At 56.1% G+C, this 23,880-nt stretch overlaps 1 protein-coding gene across 2 annotated transcripts; it reads right to left on the bottom strand.

The window, feature by feature from the left end:
* Positions 1–73: 73 nt before the first annotated feature.
* TP73 (tumor protein p73) lies at positions 74–23,635 on the bottom strand. Of its 2 annotated transcripts, XM_066334224.1 has the most exons (13): positions 23,547–23,635; positions 22,756–22,879; positions 17,871–18,116; positions 6,583–6,769; positions 6,364–6,479; positions 5,559–5,668; positions 5,082–5,224; positions 4,662–4,750; positions 4,230–4,354; positions 3,517–3,671; positions 3,285–3,417; positions 2,479–2,572; positions 74–494 (listed from the first exon to the last, which is right to left on the bottom strand). In XM_066334224.1, exons 1-13 carry the CDS (start codon positions 23,603–23,605, stop codon positions 177–179), a joined length of 1,899 nt encoding a protein of 632 aa, XP_066190321.1. In that variant the 5' UTR covers positions 23,606–23,635; the 3' UTR covers positions 74–176. The 2 variants fall into 2 exon arrangements, with proteins under 2 accessions (XP_066190321.1, XP_066190322.1); XM_066334225.1 differs by lacking the exons at positions 2,479–2,572; positions 3,517–3,671 and adding an exon at positions 4,138–4,161 and having other exon boundaries at positions 3,285–3,399; positions 23,547–23,633.
* Between the last annotated feature and the right edge of the window lie 245 nt (positions 23,636–23,880).

Genomic DNA, 23,880 nt, shown 5'->3' with positions numbered 1-23,880 from the left:
CCTCCTCACCTCCAGTTTCCTCCCCAGGGCAGGCACCTCCTGCCTGGCTCAGCGCCTGCAGTTCCCCTGGATAACAAAACCAAACTTCTCCAGGTGCTCGAGGCTGCAAACACTTTTCAAAAGCGAGGGAGTGTTCGTCACAACGCCGGGCGTCTCGCTGCCACCTCCGGAGCCCCTCAGTTGATCTCTCCCTCCGTGAACTCCTCCTTGATGGACTGTTTGCGGGATTTGCAGTCCGGGAGGTCGAAGCCGAAGTCTGCCCAGTCGTCGGCGGCGCGGTTGGGGATGGTGATGGTGTGGCGCACTCGGAAGTGCACAGCCTCCATCACCCGCTGCCGCTGCAGCTCGCCCGAGCTGCCGATGGAGATGGTGGAGGCGTTGCTGCTGGAGCGGATCAGCTGCTGGGCCCCGTAGTCGTGGCTCTGCTTGAGGTCCTGCAGACCCCGCCAGATGATCATCCGGTACTGCTCCGGGATCTTCAGTGCTCCGAGATCCTGCAAGGACAACGCGGCTGAGGCACGGCCGGCAGAGATGGGGCAGGAGGGAGCCCTGGACCCCCAGGTTGTCACCCTGATTCTTTAGCCTTCTGATGATTGTTTCTAGTTCTACTGGAGCTTTCTCACGCATTTAACATAAACAAAGAAAATTGTTTCCATTCCAGTCTGTGATGAACTGCTGAATGGACCACTGGGGTCAGAGAGGTGCTCCTCTCATCTCCCAATCCTTGATCAAATCCTAAATCCTATTTAAAGCCCAAAACTGCCTACCTCATTTTCTCTGCTCACCTCTCAACCTGAGTGAGTGCAGTTCTTTCCTGTCCCTAACAGCGACACCAGGTCACACTTTTGGGGGGACACATGGGCACGATGCCCGACAGAGCAGGGCTGGACCTCCAGCCATGGCCGTGGGTGCACCATCCTCTGGGTTATTTCTCATTTGTAACCCAGTTACTCAACTGCAGCTTTGCAGGTTGGAGAATTTTTGTTGTTTTTGGAGGGGCTGACATCAAACTGATGTAGAAATCAGTTTGGTGTGAGTCCTCATTTCAGAACCCACTTTTGTCTTGGTTTTACAAACCAGGGCTTCTCTAACCGGGCCAGGTGAGTGAGATTGAAAGTGTGAGAACTTCAAAGTGTTCTTTCTTCCCTGTTTTGTCCCTTCCCTCAGGTTCACGGGTCTCAAGGGAGGGAAGGAAGGGATCATTCCTCTTGCACACAGGTCTCAGAGCAGCGTGTGGAGCATCCTTGTGCCTGTGCACTTGGGATGGCCTCTGCTCTGGTCCTCACCTGGGAGGCTGGAGCAGCACCAGCCTCGAGCACTGAGGTGAGTGACACCAGGAGAGGTGGGTGACCTCAGACTGGGGACATGTGCCAGGACACACACCAGCACAGGGGGGAGCTGCCAGGGTTCCATGTTAATGCCAACACAAGACTCACGGGAGCGTTAACTGGAGCAGACAGCGAGTATGCAATTAGTAGCTACAAACGCCGACTCAGACACACAGCTCTGCCCTGACACAAGGTTTGGCCATTCCTAAACGTTTCCTTGGACAGCTGACAGATGGTCATGGAGTTAGTTCAGCAAATGGTCCAAAACCAGGCTCAGGTTACACAACTGGCCCCAGCCACCAGTGACAAATCATCATCTCTCCCGGGGGATGTTGTAGCTGCCAGGTAGAGACACTGCTACACCTGCCTGGGGCAGAACGGGGTCAAAACAGGGGGCAGGAGCTCTGTCTCAGCCAAAACACCAGCTCTTGGATTTACAGGCTTTTCCATGGCTCAAAGGGTTCAAGATTATTTTTTCTTTTCCTTTTTCTATTCCCCTGATGGGCTGGGGAAGCCCCAGCTCTGGTGCTGCCCCTGGTACCAGCACCACAGTGTGGCAGCAGCAGAGGCTGATGCTCTGGGCACACACAGTTATTTCCAGCATCCTCTCCATGCTTTTTCTGACAGCTTTTGCCTGACTTGGCCTATTTAATTCCAGACTTCCCTTAATAAAAATGCCCTGGGCTCAACTCCCTTGTTTCAGCCACTTTAATCTTAAAGATTACCAGGGGAAGGGGTGAGACCACATTAAACCTCCCTGAAGTGCAGTGGGGTGTCCCTGCTGGCTCCAAGGGATTTGGGGTGTTCCACTGAGCACATCAGCTGTGTTCTCTGTGTTAGGTGGAAAATCTCCCTGAGCTCTGGCCTGGGGATCTTTGATCTCTGTTGATTCTGAGAATCTGAGGAAGCACCTGAGCCTGTCTGTGTTTTTTGGGGGCTAGTTGTGATTTTTACACAAGGCCTGAGCTGTAGCTACCTCTGAAGGACCATCAAGGGGGCAGGAATGACAGGCATCAATCCTGGGAACACATGTTCTGTGTGAGGGGCTGGGGCACAGGTTTCCCTTCCTCCAAAACAGTTTTGGTTTTGCTTTTCAGACCAACAGCTGCTGGAAACAAGTGGTAAGAACAGATCTCCCCAAAGCATTTACCTCTATGGATAGGTTCTGCAGGTGGTAAATATTCTGTAACCCTTGTGAGGTGAAATAGTCGATGCAGTTTGGACACCCCAATCCTGTTAAAAAACTGCAGAGAAAGTTTGGAAAATAAAGTGGCATTAAGTTCTCATGAACAACAGCTGTGTCCCATCTCTGTGAGACAGACCATGTCAGATGGGGGACGTGGAGAGCTCCGTGGGTGGGACCTCCACTGCCACTAAGGTCAAAGCAAAGTGTGGGGTTTTGTCTACTCCTAAAAGCTACAGATGTTTTTCTCCTGATTGTCTGAGATTTTGGCTCAGGAGCTCATATAATATGAAGGAGCTCAAGCTACTGGGGAGGGGGATCAGGGCAAGCCCCAGCTCTGCCCTGTGTGGATCCTGGCCCAAGGTCTGTCAAAACATCCATGGTCTTTTTAAAGGCCAAAACCTTAAAAACCTGCAGAGCTGTTAATGCATTTCTGATTGAAATAAGCCACATGGACCCATTTCCAGGTATTTCTTGGCAGGGGAAGCTCATAAAGCTACATGCCATTGAAAATGTAGGACAAGACCCTCTTTTAGATGTACTTAATTTCTAGTTGATCAGGGATGGATTCTCAGGGGAGTGTATGAGGGCAGTGAGGGTTTCTGCCTAGTTGGTAGCTGGGCTTTGGCTGCTGAAGTGACAGGAACAGCAGTGATTTCTCAGTTGGGGCCAGTGGCCAGTTGACCAGTTGCCAGACAGATGGGAAGGTTAGAGCAAGGGACACAGCGAGGGACAGAGGACAAGACAGACAGGACAGTGGGTGCCTTCCCTACCTGACGAGGCTGGGGTCGGCGCTGTAGGGTGGTGGGGGTGTGCAGTGTGACCCCGACACCATGGACTGCGATGAGTGGCCCCCGTTCATTTCTCCATTGCTCTGCATGGGGTGGCTGTTCAGCATTCCAGGTCCTGAGCAATAAATGCACCCATTAGACACCACCCAGACCTGAAAACACCCATCCCTGGGCGGGGAGAGCCCTGTGCTCAGCCTGGTGCTGCAGGACATACCCATGGGGCCCAGGCTGGGTGCAGAACTGGAGCTGTGCTGGGCAGGCTGCCCCACCAGCTGGTTCACAGAGGGCAGCTTGTTGATTCCTCCACCGTGGACTTTATTCATGGGGGAAAGGACGGGGCCGTAGGAGGAAGGCGTCTGCAGCTGGCTCCTGTTTGATGAAGGAATGCACTGGTCAGACTGGGGGGAGTGGGATGGAGCTGCCCTGTTCTGGCCTGGAGCTGCCTTCCAGCCCATCAGGCCTCCCTGCCAAGGGTGCCCTGGGGGGGTCTCGAGGGCCTGCAGGGGTCTGGGGGGTGTAGGGGTCTCAAGGGCTGTGAGGGTCTCAGGGACTTGTGGGAGTCTCAGGAACTGTGGAGGTCTCAGGAGCTGCAGGGGTCTTGAGGAGCTGCAGGGCTCTGGGGAACTGTGGGGATCGTAGGGATCATGGGGGCCTCAGTGATGGTGGAGGTCTCAAATTGGGGGGAATCTCAGGGGGCTGCAGGGCTCCTGGGGGATTAGGGGGTTCTCAGGGACTGTGGAGGTCTTTGGGATTGTGAGTGTCTCTAAGGCTGGTAGGGTCTCTGGGACTTTGGGGGTCTCATATGCTGTGGGAGTCTCAGGGGCTGTGATGGTCTCAGGGGCTGTGAGGGTCTCGGGGGCTGTGAGGGTCTGGGAGCTGTGAGGGTCTAGGGGCTGTGAGGATCTCGGGGGCTGTGGCAGGACTCACTGCCTCTGCAGGAGCTGCTGCTGCTGCTGCCGGTAGGAATCCACCAGCTGCTGTGGGACCAGCTCCACCAGCTCCAGACTCTCCTTTATCTTCATCAAGAACTCAAAATTCTCCCGGCCTCGCACCTGAGGAGGGAATGAGACCAAGACTTTACTTTATTCCTGTCCCACCTGGCCAATTCCTTATGCTCCCTTTTTTCCACCCAGACAGATTGTCACTGTGGCCAGGGACGGTTTGGGATGCTGGAAACTCTTGGACATGTACATCCATGGATGCTTTTGCTCCTATTCCCAAGGCCCCTGCTGTCCTACAGGAGCCTGTGCAGCCCCAGCCTGCCTGACATCCCCTCCCCAAGGTGCTTCTGGCAGAGGGGACAGTGCCACCGCTGTCCCGAGCCAATTTCTGACCCCCTTGCAGCTCACCCACACTTACAGGCACGTAGTACATCTCCTCCTCCCCGTGCCTCCGTTTCTTAATGCCAGTGCCCAGCGCTGGGATGCCCTGAGGGCTCTGCTTGAAGGCTGCAAAGGAGAGGGGAAGAGAGATGGTGGAGTCGTGGGAGACAGGACATAGCAGGGAGCACCTCGAGCTGTGCAGGATGCTAAAACCATTCCCTTGGGGCCTGGAATGGGAGTGTCCCTTTGTTATTCTCAATAATAAATAAACGTATCTGGCCATGAGAGCCATGCACAAGCATCTTTGGGCTCTGCGGGGAGAGGGGCGGGGTCCAACTTATGAGATTTAGTGGAGAAAAGTCAAAGCATCATCCCTGAGTGTGGATTTGAGCCCAAACTTCTGTAGCGCAGGGATTTCGGGTGCCCTGAGCCCCCCACCCCCTGTCACGGGACTCACTGCGCTTGTTGGCATTGCCGTTCTTGGCCGTGCTCTCGTTCAGGGCTTGCTGCTCTCGGAAATGATCCTCGTCGGCTTTGCGGTCCCTGCCGGGACAGGCACAGATCCGCCCCTCGAAGGATCTCCTGCCCAGGACCTGGCCGCTGGGAGAACAGCGCAATCAGTGACCCTGCTTCCCCTTTTCCCTTGGGAAAGGGCATTGGGACTCAGATCAGCGACCCTCGGGGAGCAAAGGAGCTCCTCAGCAGCTGGCTCACTGGAAAGAGGCGCTCCTGGGGCAGAGGAAGGCTCCAGCTGCTGGGCTGGGTCCCTGATCCCTCCGTGCCCTTTTCCAAACAGGCAGAGAGGAGCATTCCTGTGCAACGAGCTGGGGCTGCCCCGTCCCGTTCCCTGGGGGTGCTCCCTGCAGGGGAGGGTTCTTTCCCCAGCCCTCCTGCAGTGGGATGGATGCCCATCCCTCCTCCCAAAGCCACTCACTCTCTCGTCTCCAGGGTGATGATGATGAGGATGGGCCTCCTGTTCATCCCTCCCACGCAGCTGCTGTTGCACATGAAGTTGTACAGGATGGTGGTGAACTCGGTCCCTACCTGTCCGGGAGAGGAGAGCAGGTGCTGAGCGGGGAGTGGGAGGGGAGGCAGGCTGGGATCTCCGGGGAGTGAGGAAGAGGAGGGGAGGCAGGCTGGGATCCCCAGGGAGTGAGGAAGAGGAGGGGAGGCAGGCTGGGATCTCCGGGGAGTGAGGAAGAGGAGGGGAGGCAGGCTGGGATCCCCAGGGAGTGAGGAAGAGGAGGGGAGGCAGGCTGGGATCTCCGGGGAGTGAGGAAGAGGAAGGGAGGCAGGCTGGGATCTCCGGGGAGTGAGGAAGAGGAGGGGAGGCAGGCTGGGATCTCCGGGGAGTGAGGAAGAGGAGGGGAGGCAGGCTGGGATCTCCAGGGATGAAGAATCAGGGCTGGACCCTCTGGCACAGGGCTTTGGCAGGATGAGCAGGGGAACATTAGGGATGGTGTAGGGATGTTCCCAGCTGGAAAGAGGGGACTGTACAAGAACTGTGGAGGCACCCAGGGCAGGACTGCAGGGGATATCCTGTTACACCCCACCTCCCAAGACCAGGCTGCTCTGGGATGTTTCACAGGGTTGGGAGATGCACGTGTTGGAGCACAGCTGCCCCCAGTGCCAGGGGCGAGCGCAGAGTGGTCTTAGATATGCCAGGGCAAGGGAGACGTGGGCCAAGCAGCCCAAACCAGGGAGGCAGGGGCTGCTCCCTGCCCCGAGCAGCCGGGTACCTGCGGGGGCTCATAGGGCACCATCACGCTCTGCCTCCCTGTCACCGGGTCATCCACGTACTGGGACAGGTTGTTGCCTTCCACCCGGATGAGGTGGCTGGCAGGGGCTGACTGACCTGCAAGGCAAACCTCCAGTTAGAGCCATGCCGTGGCCACAAGGGCTGTGACATAAGGGACATGTGGCCCCCCCAGGCCATGGGGACAGCTGGGTGCCCTCACCATCATTGAAGTCACGGCCGAGCTCATGGTTGGGGCAGCGCTTCACCACCTCGGTGACGTGCTCTGCCTTCTTGTAGACGGGCATGGCCCGGATGATGGTGCCCGGGGGAGGAGAGGTGGACACCTTGATCTGGATGGGGCATGTCTTGGCGATCTGACAGTAGAGCTTCTTCAGCAGTGGGGAGTACTGGAAAAGAGGAGACATCCCTGGGGTGAGTGTCACCGGTGGGGTCCAGGGTGCTCCCCTGGCCAGCCTCGGCGTCCTCTGCTGCTCTGGTGTAAAGGCAGGACTTCCTTCTCTTCCTTGCCCCTGGAAACACTGAAATCTGACCATTTCAACCACACTATGTGGTATCTGCTTTCCACGTAAACCAGATAGAGCCACCTCCTGGGGCAGGGAAGGGTCCCTCAGATGGACAAGTCCCACTGCACTGAGACAGAGGGAATCTCACTGAAAATCAGCAAAACTCTCATTCGTGCATCACTCAGCCCGTTTTGGAAACATTCCCAATTCTGTTTTCAGACACGGCTCCTGACCAAGGGAGCACTGAGGGCACTGACACATCACAGCCTGAGGAAATTGTGCTTGCTGCCATTAGCAGTGTCACAGCTGATTAGGCAGGACCTGGGAGTTTAGTTCTGACACAGATGGGTTTGTCCTGATCCTGACTCGACCCTTTGCAGCAGCCGTGGTTCAGAGAGGGGACAGGGTAAGGACATGTTAGGGACCTCTGCCCAGGCTGGCTGTGGGAGGAGGATGCTCTGTGGCAGCCGGAGGCAGTGCCAACAGTCACTCCTGAATAGAAAATGGTTTGTGGCCACCAAATTCCTCCCCGTGAGGGCACAGTGGGGTTTACACAGTGGCAAACTTCCTTTGGATGGAGGAAGCTCTGGAGGCTGCAGTGTGTGCCCCTCCAGAGCAGGGTTGGGGAAGGAGAGCCTGTCCTTCACCTTCCAGGAACTGCCCAGATGTGGGGATGTGCAATTCCCTTCCACCTCAGCCATGCCATGCTGTTTTCCATCTCACAAGGAATGTGTTTGCTATACACCAGCCCACCCCTGTGCTCGGAGCAGCCCGTCCCTGCATGGCAGGGCATGTTCCCGCTCCAGGTATTTTATCTCATCCCCACAACACAGCACCCGGTGCCAAAAAAATACCACCGTGCAGAGCATTTGTGGGGATGTTAAAGCTTGTCCTGAGCCATCCAAATACAGGTGTGCCGAGGAGAGGCTCTGCTCTCCCTGTGCCAGGTGGTTCCTGAGCTGGGGCTGCCCAAAACAGGGGCTCAGCACAGGGCTGGAGGGTGTTCAGGAACTGACAGTGATGGCTCTGTCCTCACTTTTCCTGGCCATGAGCATGTCCCAGTGCAGCTGTTTCAGGCAGGAAGGATTTGTGTCTCCCAGTCCTGCTGCCCTGGCTGCAGGAGTGGATCTGCCTGTGGCTGAGTGAGGTGCTCCCACCTCCAGGACTGGGACAGGCCAAACAAGAGAAACCATTTCCAAGTTTGTCTCGTTTAGGTGGTCTCTGTGGAAGTTCTGAGAAGACATAAATGGCAGAGGCTCCACCACGGCAAACAGCAGCAGGTCCTGCAGCTCCTCCAGCACTGGAGTGGTGGTGGACAGCAGCAGGCACTAACTCCCAGAGGCTCAATGGGATGTCCTGGATGCCCCAAGATCAGAACCTGCTCACTGCTGGAGGGAGCAGGAAGATGCTGTGGTCACTGCAGGGTGGTGACTGAGAGGTGTAACATGCACTTGAACCTGACAACAAGAATTAATCCTTATTTTTGTAGGCACTTGGACTCGCCCAACAAGAGAGGATGCTTGGAAACACCTACTGAAATCTCCAAATTTTGCACTCATACTGGATGATGCTGACTACACCTTGACTCCAAGGCCAGGTTAGCTTCCTGGGTGTGATCCTGCATCCCCAGCAGGGATTCTCAGGGATCAGGCCTGAGCTGGAAACTCACAGTGTGGTGACTCTGCTCTGCCAGAAACTCTCATGTGGCTGCAGCCCATGGAACCCACTTGCCCACCACGATGGGGTTTAACATCCTCATTTAGAGGAGCCACCATGGCAAAACAAGGGTTATTTGGAGGGGGCTCTTCCTTGCCAGGTGTTAAAATACTGACAACTCCTGTCAAAGGATCTTTTCATGTAGACATTCCCGGGCAGTCCTCAACATGCCTGGGAACTATAACTGCTCTGGGAGAGCAGAGGTGCATTATGGCAAGTTCTTTGGTAACAAATTCTCTCATTATACCATGTTATGACATGGATAAATCTCTGTTAAATAGCAGAGTGATGCCCTGCAGGGGGAAGGCGGCCGCTCCGTGCAGACTTGCCTCTGCTGATAACCTTATCATGTCCCAACAGCTCCGGGATCGCCTTCAAAGATCCCTCCACAATAACAAACTATTCTTTTAAGGAACTCCCTGCTGATAATTCTGGGCAAGAAAAGTCCAAGTTGTGCCCTGGGCGGCCACACTCCTGATTCTTCACTGTGTGGAGCCGTCCTGTGCTGCATCTCCAGCTGCAGCCAGGGCGGAGCATTCCTGGTCCTGCAGACCCAGGCTGCTCATGGCCAGGACAACCAGCATTGTGTTTTTGGGAACCAGGAGGTTCTGCATGCCCAGCTTGGCAATGCACATTCTCTGCAGCAAACAGCAAAACCTGTGCTGAGCAGTGTCCCTGAGCAGAAACCTCTCTCCTACATTATCTATATTTGATAATTATCTGCCCCATGCACATTTCTGCTGGGCTGTGCTGCATCCCCTGCAGCCCTGGTGCCTCAGCACAGCCATACCCTGCACAGGTCCCCTGCAGGGACCACAGGCACCACGTGCTTCTCAGGTGTGACATGAGGCAATGGCAGAGCACAACCCAGAGATCAAAATGCTGGGATTTAATCACAGACCAGCACTGCCACATCGCTGCTTCAGCTCTCTGTATGCCATGGCTGTTGTGTTCCTGCCACCTGCACTGGGGGAACCTTGCTCTGTTCACCCACATCCTTCCCATTCTGCAGTGTTTGGACAAACTGACCCCTCAGGACACGTGGCAGCTGGGTCACAGACAGAGCTCAGGTCACTTGAGCTGTGCCCAGCTTGCTGCCAGGGATAGGAACAACACGTTGGGGCACTTGAACCCCTTCCTGGGTACATTCTGCCCTGGGCATCTCCTGCCCGTGTCTCCACACCCTGCTCTGCCCTGGGGACCACTGGTGTCTATCTCCATGGTTACAGTAGGACTCAGGTCACCTCTGCTCCTGGAAAACCTCAGAGAGTGTCTGTTATTGGGTGCTACCATGTGTTTGAGGAACACAAATGGTTTCTGTGGCTTGTGGGTGCTGGGTTGCTTGAAGCAGCACAGAGCAGCAGCAGCACTGACAATCTCCCCTGGAGCTAATGGAAACACACAGGACCTCTATTCCTCTGGGATTTCCTGCAGCTTCCAGTGTCACCCTCAACTTCTGGGCTGATTCTGTGATGCCAGCTCTGTCCCTGTCCCTTCACTGCTATTGCTGTCTGCCCAGAGCACGAGGAATAAGTCAAAAAAAATGGAAAAGCCAAATTATTTAACTCCTAGAAGCCTATCAGCTCTAAGCTCTGTTTCCCCAAGAGCTTGGTACCACAAAGGGTCTTTGGACGTGTTTGAAATGTGGCTGCTTTTTGAGTGAGATGAGATCACGCTGCACCATTGCCAGATGGAATGGGATGTAAACCAGTCACCCCATGGTACCACCAGCCACTGTGAGGCTTCACCACGGTTATCCTGGTGCTGCTGCCCCAAGGAAACGTTCTGGACGCAAGATTCCACTCAGTGAATGCCCCACATTGGCTCGTGGATGCAGCGCTGATGTGGAATCTCAGCATCAATCACTGCCCACCCTGAGAGAGGACCAGGAGATGGCTCCAGAGGCCACCACTGCTCAGCCCCAGGGCTGCCTCCCCATGCAGGAAATGAGCAGGGAGAGGTGCTTTTCCCCATGGATGCTGACAGCCTCACACAAAAAATAACCTGACTCCTCTGCCTGGAAAGGCCTCCTGATAAAGTCCATCTCACCCGGCCTGGGCAGCAGAACCGCTAGGAGGATGTGTCCCAACAGATTTGGAGCTGATAAAATCTTATTTATCTTCAACTGTTGACACCGAAGCGTCTAGACTTGCCTGTTGGGGAAGGCGCAGCCAAGGCCTCCTTTCCCTCTAGAAGGAAATGATTTGCTCAACAATTGCTTTTTCCACAAATCCTCCCCCCCACCTCCTCCCTACCAGCCACCTCCTCCTCCTCTTCTCCTACATTCCAGGCTCCTCATTAGCTTTACTCAAGACGTGTCCAGGACTGCAGTCAATGGATCCCCAATAAAGCCACTGGCCTGGCAAGGCAGAGAGAAGAAAAGTGCTGCCTCCGGCTGCTAATTTCCTTACTCTCCCCGGCAAGCAGCTGCGGAGCTGCATCCTGGGACAGGTTGGGGCAGATCTCAGCCCAGAGGTGATAATAACGTGTCTGTCATCTTCCCCAGACATGTAGCATCTTGCAAACCGCAAATACCGTTAACCGGCTCGGACGAATCTGTTACGACAGATCCTGGAAGACGTGCCGGCGGCACAGCTAATTTTTGTTGGGTTTTTTTTTTTTTTTTTTTTTTTTTTTTCCTCTCTCTCTCCGTCTAATTTTTTTTTAATAACCATTTTTTAATCACCGGCCTGTAAACTCCTCACTGAGCTGGAAATTTCTCCTCAAGCTGCCTTGTTGCTCATTTATTAAGAGCCAGGTTTGAGTGTGAGCGGGGCCTGAGAGGGGAGTGTCCAGCAGGGCCTGAGGTACCTGTCCAGCACACAGACTGGCTGGACAGTGGGGATACTGCCCTGGGAATGGCTGTGAGGGGTACCCTGGTACCCTGGGCCTCCAGTCCCTGCTCCACAGTGGTGATGGATCAGGGTGATGGCCATAAGGGATGCCCCAAAACCCATCTCCCCATGTTTACAGTCCCTGAACCACAATAATGATGAGTTTGGATGATGGTCATAAGGGATGCCCCAACACTCACCTCCCTGGGCCTCTGGCCCCAGTCCCATGGCAGTGATGCCTTGGGGTGACATTGAGCCACCACCAGCTGTGCTCAGGACAGGGGGGCTCAAGGCACTCAGCAGAGCCCCCTGATCACCCCAGCCATCATCAGCTGCTCTGTCCTCTGACCTCTGTCCCCCACAGGTCCCCCAGCCCTACAGACCACTGAGGTCTCAGGGCCCTGCAGCAGAGCAGCACAGGGAGGTTCCCTGTGCTCCAGCTTCTCTTCTTCTACCTTAATTAGCATGCCATTACTGCTAATTAAAATTCCTTGGTTCACCCCCAAAGGACTCCTCTCCCTGCTTTCCCCAGTGAGCATATCCTTAAAATAACTTCCAGCTAGGATCTTTTCTCACTCACTGCTGATTCAAAGCTGGCATTCTGGGGGGGTTTAATCTTCTCTTGTAGGTCTGACTCCCTCTGTGTGGTGGATACTCAGATCCCCTGACCAAGCCAGCCCAGAGCTCCCTCCCACTCTAAAAAGGAAGCCACAGATCCAGCAAGGAGTTACTTCACCCTGCCAAGGATGCAGGCTGGGAGGAGAGGGAAGGGAAGAGGAGGCTGAGTTGGCCTTGGGAATTGCTGCTGGGAAGGAAGTGTGAAAACCAGCACAGTAGAGCAGGGTTTAGGGAGAAGCCACTGGCTCTGGAGCATCCCAGGAGGGCTGTGCCATGCAGGAGGGGCTGCTCCTCTGCTCTCTCTCTCAGCCACTGCCTGGAGTGAGCACGGGCAGTCAGTGGGTTTGCCAAGGGCACACCAGCATCCTTTCCCCCTTCCATGCACTGGAGATCAGGGCTCCCAAGCCTCTCCCACCTCTCCTGCCAGGGAGCTTTGCCTTCCCGATGGAGCAGCACCGCCAGGAAGCCATTCCCTTGACCTGTGCATACCAGACACGTTCGAGATAGTGGAGCTGATAGTGGGATCGTGTTGGAACATCACACACCGAATTCCTTTGCCTTTTTTCTTAATTCCATTGTGTCTGGAGCTCCTGGAGCCTCATCCACACCCTGAGAGAGCTGGTGGAAAGCCTCCAGTGGGTTGGCTTCGATGGGCTCTGGAGCAGGCTGGTGCTGAAGTTGCTTTCCTACTTCTGGCATGCCAAAATATCCACGCTCATCTGCACAGCTACTCAGAGTGTCCTCAGCTGTGTGCAGCCCAAATCATTCTCCATCAGGCCATGGCTGTTGGACAGCAACCTCCCTGGGATATGACAAGGTGCCAGAAGAGGTTCTTGGTACAGTGATGCTCCCTCTTGAAGAATTTTCCCTCATCTTCATATCTGCCTCTACCCCATAAAGCCACAGACAGTGACCAGCAAAGGAAACCTGCCTCCCAGCACGCCAGTTACTCCCACCCTCCTCATTCAGCGAGGACCAGAGAAAGCATTTCAGCTCCCCAGTGCCCTTGCTCCAGCCGCAGGATCTGTCAAACCAGCGGAGCCAGTTCCACGCTGCCACCTCTCACTGTCCAAGCGCTGGGATGCAGACTGGTTTGCTGTGGGTGACTGCTGCACAGCCATCCCCGGCAGCAGGAGCAGCTCTCCTCAGCTGTGGACCTGTCCAGCCTTTCCCTCGCAGGCTCTTCGCCCCCCGAAACAGCAACAAAACCCTGGGTGTGGTCCAGCCCCTTCCGTGCCTGTGTCAGAGACGCTCCTGCCCGCCTGCTCGGGGGTTTGTCCATTCCCCCCGGCTCCAGGGGCTCCGTGGGCCCGAGCCCCCCACATCCCTTTGCAGCCCGACCCGCGGGAGCCCAAAGACCCCATTAACACCTCCGCAACTCCGGCACACGCGGCAGCGTCCGGCGGGGAGCAGAGAGCCCCGCTCCGCCGCCAACCCGACTTGAGAAAAATCCTAATTATCCAGTTACCAGCTGGCTGCCGTGGCGAGGGGCTGCGGCGAGATGGGCTGCGGCTGCAGCGTGTCCGGGCAGCTCCGGGCAGCGGAGGCCCGGCGGCCGGGCAGGATGCCGGCGTGCCCCGTCTTGCCGCGCCGCAGCTCCCGGTCCTCGGCCCGCCTGCCGGAGGGGGGCTTCCAACCCGCAAGGAAAACCTGATTTTCGGCATCTGGCCGTTGACTCTCTGCGATAAGAAGGCTATTAGAAATGAAAAGGGGTGGTGGCAGAAGGCTGGAGGGTTTCTCACAGCACGGCTTGGCGCGGCTGTTTCCGTCCAGAGCTGGTGGTGACACTTCAGAGCTCAGCCCGGGGGTCACTCAGTGTCACCCACCATTGCCCAGAGTCCTTCTGAGGGGACAGAGCTGGGTAATGTCAGTCCCAAGGTTTCACCCTTCTCCATTCACCTCTTCTCTAAAATTAGCAAATCAGCATTTTGAAGCAAGAGAGAGCAGCTGATGATGTTCTGGTCCCACTGCCCACACTGCTACCCTCAGATCCCTTCCTCCTCCTCCTCCTGCATTAAGTCAAGGGTGTCTGCTAAAGCACATCTTATCTCTGGAGTGATATGCAGACTCCTCATTTGAATCCTTCAGGAGTTGGGAGAATCCACCACATTCCTTGGTAAATTGTTCCTATGGTTAATTATCCTCACTGCTAAAAAAAAAAATATTCCTCCTTGTTTCTAGTCTGAATTTGCCTGGCTTCAGCTTCCAAGTGCTGGATCTCATTATGTCTTTTGCTATTAGATTAAAGAGCTGGCTGCCATCAGGAACCATCTCCTGGGAACACCACAGTCGAGCCCCCTTGCTCTTCTTGGGGCGAACTTCCATGCAGAATGTTTCTCTGGTATTGCTCTACAAGGCATCTGTTCCAAACTGTTCATCTTCTTCACATCTCTCTCCCAAGCCACGTCTGTTTTGTCAATAGAGGGTTTGAAGTGTGGACAGGAGCACTGAAGTGTGGCCAGGGCTTGGGGACACTTTGCTCCCCTGCCCAGGTGACACTGATTTGCCCAGCCCTGCAGAGCAAGCACTTGTCCAGCACCCGAGGGGCCAGCTCAGCTGACCCTTCAGAGCCTCCTCTCCTAAGTGAAGGAGAATGGAGAATGCCACATCTCCCAGAGGGATTCAACTCAAGACCCTTCAAAACCAGGAGCCCATTGGGCTACACCTTCCATCAACCAAATCTCCTGATTATATCAAAGAATTATGCCAAATCTTTTGACAAGATGACACACACAAACCATTTCTTTTGGCATTGCCTGCTCACCAGCTGCCCTTTCCTCCGTGGCCAGATCCTCCATGATTCAACCCCAGACTGTAAGAGACGTTCAGCTGAGACTCCTTCCAGTTCAGTGGACCCCTTGCTGCTCCAAAATGCTGCCCAGCACGTTGGCTCTGCCAAGCTTGTGGTCAGTGCTTGGTGGAATCGACCATCCTGGCATAAATTTTTGGGTGCAGGAAAGCTCAGTGTATCCAAAATCCACGGGGCTATCCCAGGAGGAACAGGTTGGGTTTGTTCTTCCCAAGTGCTGTCCCAAAGCACTCTTGTCCTGTAGAGCACTGGGATGGTTGGTGCTGCTGTGCTTGGTGTGACCATCACTGCACTGTCAGATGTCCCTTTCTGTCCCCAACCCTCCTGACCAGGCATTTACCTTCCCTTCCCAAGTGCCTGCATTTCCCAATGGCTTTTCCTTATCTTACATGTGTGTTCCCAGCTCCTGTGAAGGCTCACAGTGTCCTACTCAGTGTTACCTGTGTGCTCACTGACAACACAGAACACATTTGTTTTGCTGAGCTCCTCTCCCTGTCAAACCAGGACGAACTCTCAGGTGTGGCAGTGGCACTGCAGAGCTCACGGGGAGTGGGAGGAAGGCAGCGACCTCATCTTCCAGCACTGACCATGCCTGTGACAGCCCCAGCCAGGAGGACACCAGGAGGACACGGAGTGACACCAGCTGTCACTGCAGCAGGACCATTCCTCACGTGGCACCTTGGCAACCCTGCAGGAATCACTGCTTCAAATGAAACCTCCATCCCCTGTGCTCTCCAGGGTGCCAGATGCTGCCAACCCACTGCTGCTCTCCACGAGGCTCAGCTCCAGTGCAGGTGGGCAGTGGCCCTGCAGCCATCCTGCTCTGGGGGATGCAGCCACCCCAGCATGGTGGCTCAGAGAGCCACACACCTCTGACTGCCTTTCCCGAGTGTTGAAGCCTATTCAGGCATTCAGGTCCTCACTCTGGACCCTTCCCAGGCCCTTCCTTGCAGCCGTGGCTCCCAGCCCCAGCTGGTGGGTACACCCTCCACAGATGCTCCCAGCCACCTCTGGAATGAGAGCATTCTCCTGGCAGCTCCGGGGTCCAGCTGCTCCTCCAAGGCTGGGAGAACATCGTGCAGCACTGCCTGCCCTGATCTACAAAGGCTTGGGAAAAACAGCCCTATCCTGTCCTGGTGAGCTGAGCTCCCAGTGGGACACAGCTAGAGGAGAACAGTCAGCACAGGGTGATGTGAGATGGTCTGAGCTCCCTTCAGTTAGAACTGTGGAAAGATCCCAGGGGAATGGGATGGCATTCAGGAGGGGAGCCCTGCTGTGCTGTGTCTGCTCCATCCCAAAGCCATCCCACAGCACTCCTAGCTGGGAACAGTGGCAAGAGAGCCTGGGACACGTTCTCCCTCCATCCCTACGGGCCGGGACAGGACACCCTGCAGTGCCTTGTTTCGGTTTCCATTCGGGCGCTTTAGCGGCACGGGAATGCCTCCCCTTCCCTTGCTGCTTTACCTGTGACTGACAGGAGTTATCCCCCAGCAGGGATAGGAGTGGGCTGGAATCACATCCTGCCCGAGGACCTCCGGTTTATAAAGTTCCTAATGAATCTGCATCACCCCTGAGCAACATCCCGCAAGGAAAGACAGCGGAAAGCGCGGAGACTTGACCACCCCTGTGAGGGCGAGTCGTGTTTAAGCACGGCGCTGTCCCAAGTCCCGGGGCCGTGTGAAGCAGCAGCCGCGGGGAAGCTGCCGGTCTGCACCAGCCGGGAATTCGGCTGCGTTCAAACGCCGGATCGCTGCCCACTCTCTGCTGCTTTCCCACTCCACGCACCCATTGGCTTCCACAGGACACAGCCCCAGCGCTGCGGCCGCTGCCGGAGCCCGTCGCCACCCGCATCCTCCCCAGGACAACCGGGAGCATCCCGCCGGCAGCTGCCCGGGTGTCCCTGCACGACAGCATCCGAGGATGCTTTCTGTCTCCCGCGGGCAGGACTGTCTTGGCAATTAAACACGTCACCTTCCGCAAACAAAGGTCATTACCACACCCGGGGCTTAAATATCCCTGGGCTGCTCTGCCCCTTCCATGATAATGTCAAACCGCAGCCCCGGAGGAAACTCTGCTGCTCCTGCGGGGTGTCAGTCGTCCCATCCCGACCTTCCTGCTGTGCCAGTGCTTCTCGGAGGAGCAAACCCGCCCGGCTCCAGCGTGGTGAGCTGCTCTCCCGGGTATTCCAGAGGTACCCGCTGCGGGATTGCCACTTGTGGCACTGGCCGCAAAGTGCTGGTTCTCTTTAAAACCCTGCGCTGAGCCAGCAGCAGGGATGCGAATTTAGGACCTTTTGCCGCAAAAAAGCAAAGCATCCCCCGTGCTCTCTGCCCGGCCCCTGGGTCCCCGCTCGCAGAGCTCTCCTGTGCCGGGCAGCAGGAGGACGGTCAGAGCAGCCGAGGACCAAATCCCGGCTGCCGAGCAGACAGCAGGAGCTGTGCAGCCATCCCTCTGTGCATCAAAACCTACTGCGCTTCAAAACCTGCTCTGTTATTTGCTGTGACTTGTAGGGATTAAGTTACTCCTCTAATACGGGATGGAGAAGGACTGTAAAATGACAAGCAGGCATTTACAGCACAGCTGGGAACGGTGCCGGGAGACACGAGCAGAGGACCCTCTCGCCCGCGGCCTCGTCTCTGACAGCACCCGCCGGCAAATACGCCGGCAAGCACCGTGAGAACAAGGCGGCCACTTCCCCAGGACATTTCTTTTCGGAGAACATTTACCGACAATTTAGAGAATTGGCGCGAGAGAAGTGACACCCCAGGCGCTGCGCTTCACCGCCCTTCGGGAGAAACTCTCTGGAAAGCAAGCACCGACGTTTCCAGCACGCTTTGCTTCCCAAGGCCACCACCTGTGCCGGTGAAGTCCCCGTCGATGGTGGCTGCATCCCGCAGCCGCCCCGTGCGAACCTCCCCACCGCCGTCACCTTTGGGTGTCGGGCGGTGAGGACGCGCCCGGCGGGTGCTGAGCATCTCCCTGGCCGAGGTAGAAGAACGCAACTTACTGTCCAGGTGGCTGATTTGGCAGTGCTGGATTGCTGGAAGGTCACCTCGAAGTGGTGGGGACCGGGGTAGTCGGTGTTGGAGGGGATGACGGGTGCCGGGGACATGGCGTCGAAGGTAGAGCTGGGCTGCGAGTAGGGCGAGTGCGTTGGGACATTGGAGGTGTGCTCGGAGCTGTAGGGGCTGGTGGAGGCTGCTCTGCTGCCGATGCTCTGATCCATGCTGTTGTTCAGCAAATTGAACTGGGACTGGAGGAAAGGAAAAGGGGAGGAGGGAAAAAAGAAAACACCAGCCAGTTTAGAGACAGGGAAACCTCAGCCACCTTTCTTCCAGGGCTGGGGTGTCCTGTTACAGCCTCCTTAAAGGGCCAGCGTGCGGGAGGGGAGCCAAAAGAGCTGGTCTGGGTGGCTCGGGTTTTCCGGCAGGTCACCACTTGTGTGAGGGATGAACTCCGTGTGCTTAAATCACCCCCCGCCTCGAGCTGCTCCATCCTCGCTGGAGGCAGCGAAGTGCCACAATCCTGGATTTCTAGCGCACCTGCCTTGGGAAAGCCACGCTTCTGACCGCGGGGAGAAGGCAGGGGTGTTGTGGGGTTTGCTCAGGGGTGGGAGATGTCCCGCTGCAGGCAGGGGGTGACAGCCCTGTCCTGCACTCAGGGCTCTGCTCCCCGCTGTCCCTCCCAGCAGCCAGAGTGTCACAGCTCGGTGAGATGCTCTGGCAAGGTGAGCAGCAATCCTTGGCCATGACATGGCTCCATGGGGACGGGAGAGCAGCAGCCGTCCTGTTTTCCAACCTCTTTTCCAACCTGTCCCTCGTGTTCACCGGTTTACGGACACACACCCACACACCACTCCCGGGCGTGCTTCCCCGAGCCAGCCAGCCCCGAGCAGTGGTTTGTAGCTGGTTTCCCAGCGGGATGTTTGCTCCCAGTGCCTGATGCAGCTCTAATTTGGGGAAAACCTCAAACCTACAAAGCACGCGGCTGCGATGCAGAGCACTGCAGGAAAGTCACAGGGCAAACAGACCCTCTCAGGCAGGTCTTGCCTCTTACTCCAGACCCGTTGGATCAAATAACGACTTTTTAACAATTTTTTTCTTATTCCTCTTCTGACCAATTACTGTCAGAGTCTCTCCCAATGAGAGCTGGCAGGTCCTTTACCCACAGGCACAACCCAAGCACAGCGACATTCCCAAGAGCTGTGTGGCTAAAGCGACCTTAGTATTTCATTAGAACATCAGACTCAAATACAACAGTTTTTCAGAGCAAGTGGGATGGATTTTTCTCCCCAGAAATCTGCAATTCCCGAGTTGCTTGGGGGTTGCTGTCACCCTGCAGCTCCAGAGGCAGTGGCAGTGCTGGTGACCACATGCAGTGTCTGGCGCATTGTCCGTGTGTCATCCTGGCTCTCTGCATTGGAGCACGGACACAGCCCCCCTCAACTGCCCTCGTGCCTGACAGGGACTGTCCCTGTCCCCAGCACGCACTGGGACAGCTTTGGGAAGCCAAGAGCTGCGGAAGGAGCCATGGGCACAGCCAGCAAGCTCAGCCTTCTCCAAAGGGCTGCAAGGCTCACGGCTCAGGAATCAGGAGACATGTTTTAACTTGGGATCCCAACCTCACCCAACCCTCTTCAATGTGGAATGGTTTAAAGGCAATCATCCTTCTCCAGGGAAGTTCTCCTGTTGCCTGCATCTCTCACAAGGTCGTTGGAGCCTGTGACTAACTGGAGGAATGCTGAACAAGATCTGGCTTGCTTTTATGCATCCAGCCATTTTCTCCCTTAAAATATGTGCCTAAATCCCTCTATTCCTCCTTGCTGCTCTATAAATAGCCCAGCCAAAGACAAGCCAAGCTTTCCTTAATCCAGGCTTCACCTGGAGAAAAACTTATGAGAAACTCTGGTAAAACAGGCACGTTAGGAAAGCTCCTGCCATGCAACTGGGAAATGCAGCTGCTGCAGGGACTGCAGGCAGGGCAGAGCCGGTGAGATGGCACAGGCAAAGCTGAGGGATCAACCGGGAGAACAGCAGCAAGGGAAAAGGGATTGCTTCTGGATAGGGCTGCTCAAAGCCCAGATGATCCAGGGGTATCAGGACTGAGCTGTTTTGCTCCCATGCTGAGAGACAGGACCACTCATGGCTGAAGCCTGTGGCTGTAAATGGACAAATGAATGGGGACCCACCACGGGACGGAGCATCCTGAGCTCTGTATGGGAGAAAACCTTCCCTCAGGAAGAATGGTGAGATATGAGACCCAGGGTATCACCTCTACCAGCCAGGCTGGGATGCCTTTAGCACAAAGCAAGAGGCAGCATCCCGAGTGCCCAGACTTTGGGAATCTGCTGGCAAAAGAGACCCAGAGTCAGGTGTGTGGCCAAAACGACACACTTGCTGTTCAAAAATGATGGAATTGTGGAAACATTCCCCTAAAAAATGAATTGAAGGCAGGAGCGTTTGTGTGTAAATATGTCCATACACACACAGGGATATTTATTCACACAACTGCAGCAATGACCTCACACAGAACAGCCCCAACACTGGGACACACGGGCTTGGTACCAACACACTTAAGATAAAACCCAGGAATGAAGTGATTTCCTTCTATCTCCGACCCCCTCTGTGCCTGGGCTGGACTGTTCCAAATGCCAGGGACAGATACAAACCCCTTTTCCCGAAGGAAACAACCTCAGCGCTTGAGGGCTGGAAATGTATTGCCTGCAGCACAGCTATTGCTTCACTTGCCCTGCCCTCCCAGAGATTTCCACCAGGGAAAGGAAGCCTGCCTGGGGAGACAGGAATGCAGTGTGGGCTCGGCTGAGGAGGTCCCCAGTGGATGACAAAGTGCTGCTGGTGGTGTCCAGCACCTCCAGGTGTTCCTTGGATGGATGCTCTGGCTGACACACCTGTGCACACACAGGTGAGGGACCCTGCACCCCTGACACCTGAGCTTTAAATCACGCCTTGGGCTCTGCAAGCACCAGATGGGGCAAGGCAAGAGGAGCAGTGAATGACTGCCGAGGCTGCAGCATCCTGCACCAACAGGGCTCGTGAGCAGCCTGGACCACCCCAGGTCCTCTGTGCAGCAGCAGGACAGGGACAGACATACACAGGGACAACCCCTGGAGCATCCTGAGCAGCAGCACCCAGGCTGGGCAGGCAGAGCCAGAGAGCAGGCGCCCCTAGAAGTAGAAGATAATTCTAAGAAGCGCATCAAAACAAACCCCATCCATAGCAAGCAGCACCTACCGTGGTGTAATGCTGCATCGGGTCGCTGATGTAGAGCATTTTAGTCGTCTCGGGGTTCACGGAGCACGGGGAAACCTCCTGCCACGGGAGTCATGGGGTCGGGGCGGCGGCCGGGGTGGGGCGGCGGGTGGGAGGAAGGAGAGCGGGGCCGAGGCCGGGCGGGCAGCGCCAGGGATGCTGCGCCGGCCACCCGTGTGCCGCCGCCGTCTGTTGGCTTTTTTGCTTTTTTCATCTCCCTTAGTTCTGTCAACTCGCTGCATCCAACAACAAAACGGGGCCCACCCCTTCTGTCCCTCATGACTATTCATTAAAGCACAGGGCAGGCCCCAGCTTGCCCAGTGATGGACTGGGCGATACCAACCATTGCCACTGCAGGGAGAGCGGGGGTCCAGCTCCACCACCAAACCTGCCCACATCCCGCTCCAAAAAGCTTCTTTCCACGGGGCTGGAGACCTGCTGGGCTGGCACCTGTCACCAGCACCCTGAGGTGCCCACCCCTCACACTGAACAGGCAGGACAGTGACTCTGTGAGTGGGTGGGAGACATGATCTCCATCTGGATGGATAGACATGTGAGGGTGAGGATGGATGGAGGGATGGATGGATGGATGGATGGATGGATGGATGGATGGATGGATGGATGGATGGATATCTAGAGGAATAGACTGGAATAGTTAGGGATAGATGCCTGACAGAGCATTGGGGTGACCTGCTCACTGCCCACCGAGCACCAGCACAACTCTGGAACCAACATGTGCCGAGAACAGCGGCAATCAGCCCGGATTGAGTGGTCCCTCCACAGCCTCTCCCCTCTCTTGCCTTTCCCTCGGGCCGCTGGCATCCCGTTACCAGAGCATTCCTTGTCGTGCACCCCAGGCTGCCCCGGCCCCGCCGGGTTTGGCTTTGCTTACAGCGGGAGCGAGGGGAAAGGCGAGGGCTCGCTCAGCGAGAGCCACAGCCCCAATTAGCAGCGCTCTGCCCAGCTCCTGCCCGCTGTGAAAGGCCGGGGAAGGGAGGGAAAACGAGCGGAAAGCGAGGGAAAAAAGGGCTGGGGGAGGGGAGGCAAGCTGTCGGCGAGGGAAACGGCGGCTTTCTGGAGGGAAGCAGCGGCTCTCCGCAGGGAGATGCAGCCGACAGCCGGGGCAGCCTCAGGGATGCTCCCGGGCGCCACCGAACACGCACAGGATGCCTCGCACGCCCGCGATGCTTTTCCAAGACTTTGTCTCTGTTAGAAGCAAAGGCTTCTCACAGGAAGGGCAGCAGCACGGACCTGGGGCTGTGGTGGGAGCAGAGCTGCGAGCACGGGGTGCCTCTCCAGCAGCTCTGCCTCCCCAGCAGCTCCCAAATGCCTTTTACTCCACACTGTCTCGGAGCAAATGGCACTCTGCTGCTGTCCTGGTACTCCCTTAGAGCTCCGAGCCCCCACTGCTGCCTGCACTAATGTTATCTAACAGTAAATAGCCACGGTTTTACTGATCCTTGTGCCATTGATTGCAGGTGACCAGATCCTGCACCAGCAAGGTTTGGTTTATGAACCAGCAAAGCCCCCAGTGCCTCCCCCAGAGCCCCCAGCCTACCCCTGTGGGGAAATCAAGTCTGCGCCTGGTTCAGGTCCCCATCCCTGCTGTCTGAGCACACTCACCATCACCGAGTCGGGGATGCCTCTCATCTGGAACACATCCATTGTGACCTCTGTGCTGTTGGAGACCTCGTTGCTGCCGCTGGGGTTGGCTGGAGGGAGGTCGAAGTAGGTGCTGTCTGGCTCCCTGAGGAGAAGGTGAGGGCACAGTCATCTCCCCAGCTCTCCAATGCAGCCTGTGCCACCACCAACCCTCCAGCAACTCGCAGTCCCTTCAAACCTTGTCCCTTTCCCAACTTCGTCCTCCATCCTCTGCTTTTATTTCCACATGGCAGAGCAGGCTTTACCTGGCAGGTAAAGCAAGCAGAGACATAGGGAATTTTGCATCCACCCAGCTACTCCAGCGTATCTGTCACCTTGGGATGTCTTTACATGAGAGGACCAAGGACCAAGGAAGGAAGGAAGGAGATTAAACAAAGCACAGCCCTTCTCCCTTGATTAGAGCGTGAGAGTCAAAGGCCAGAACACTTGCAAAGATCTTGGTAGGGCTGGAAGATGTTTAATTCTGGAATTAAGGGTCCCAGCTTGAGGGGAGCTCTGTTCTGGCCCTGACACTGTCCCCAGGCTGCCCTGGAGCACTGCAGCCAGGAAGGAGCTACCCATGAGACAGACAGTGCCATGTTGTTTGGCAAATGGAATGTGCTTGAGCAGAGAGTCTGAAACCAGAGAGCAAAATCTGCCAGGTCCAAAGGCGTCTGTGGAAAGCAGAGGATGCAAAAGGAAATTTGTCTTTGGCAAAGAGCCACTGCTGTCCCCAAACACCCCCCCATGGGGAAGGAATACACCCCACTTACAGCGTGCTCCAGATGTGCTCGAACGTGTCGCCTTCATCAGCTGGGGATGACTGAGACATCTTCACAGTGGGAGAGTCTGACAGAGGATAAATCACCCTGGGGGCAAAGGGGAACAGCAGGGTGAGCACTGCCAGTGTGCTGTGCTGTGCTGTGCCATCTCACTCCAGCAAAGCAGCTGTCCAAGGGCAGGAATCCCTCAATCCCAACTCACTCAGCAGCACGGCAGGGACCGGAGAGTCCCAGAGCCCATGGTAGGGGACACACAAATCAGGGACCCTTTGTAGGGGGACACACAGGACCAGAGCCCCCAGAACTATTGTGGGGACACACAGGA

This window comes from Sylvia atricapilla, chromosome 22 (assembly GCF_009819655.1).
Source record: "Sylvia atricapilla isolate bSylAtr1 chromosome 22, bSylAtr1.pri, whole genome shotgun sequence".
Classification (NCBI taxonomy): Eukaryota; Metazoa; Chordata; class Aves; order Passeriformes; family Sylviidae; genus Sylvia; species Sylvia atricapilla.
The sequence above is the reverse complement of the archived record's forward strand: the minus strand, read 5'-3'. Positions and strand labels throughout refer to the sequence as shown.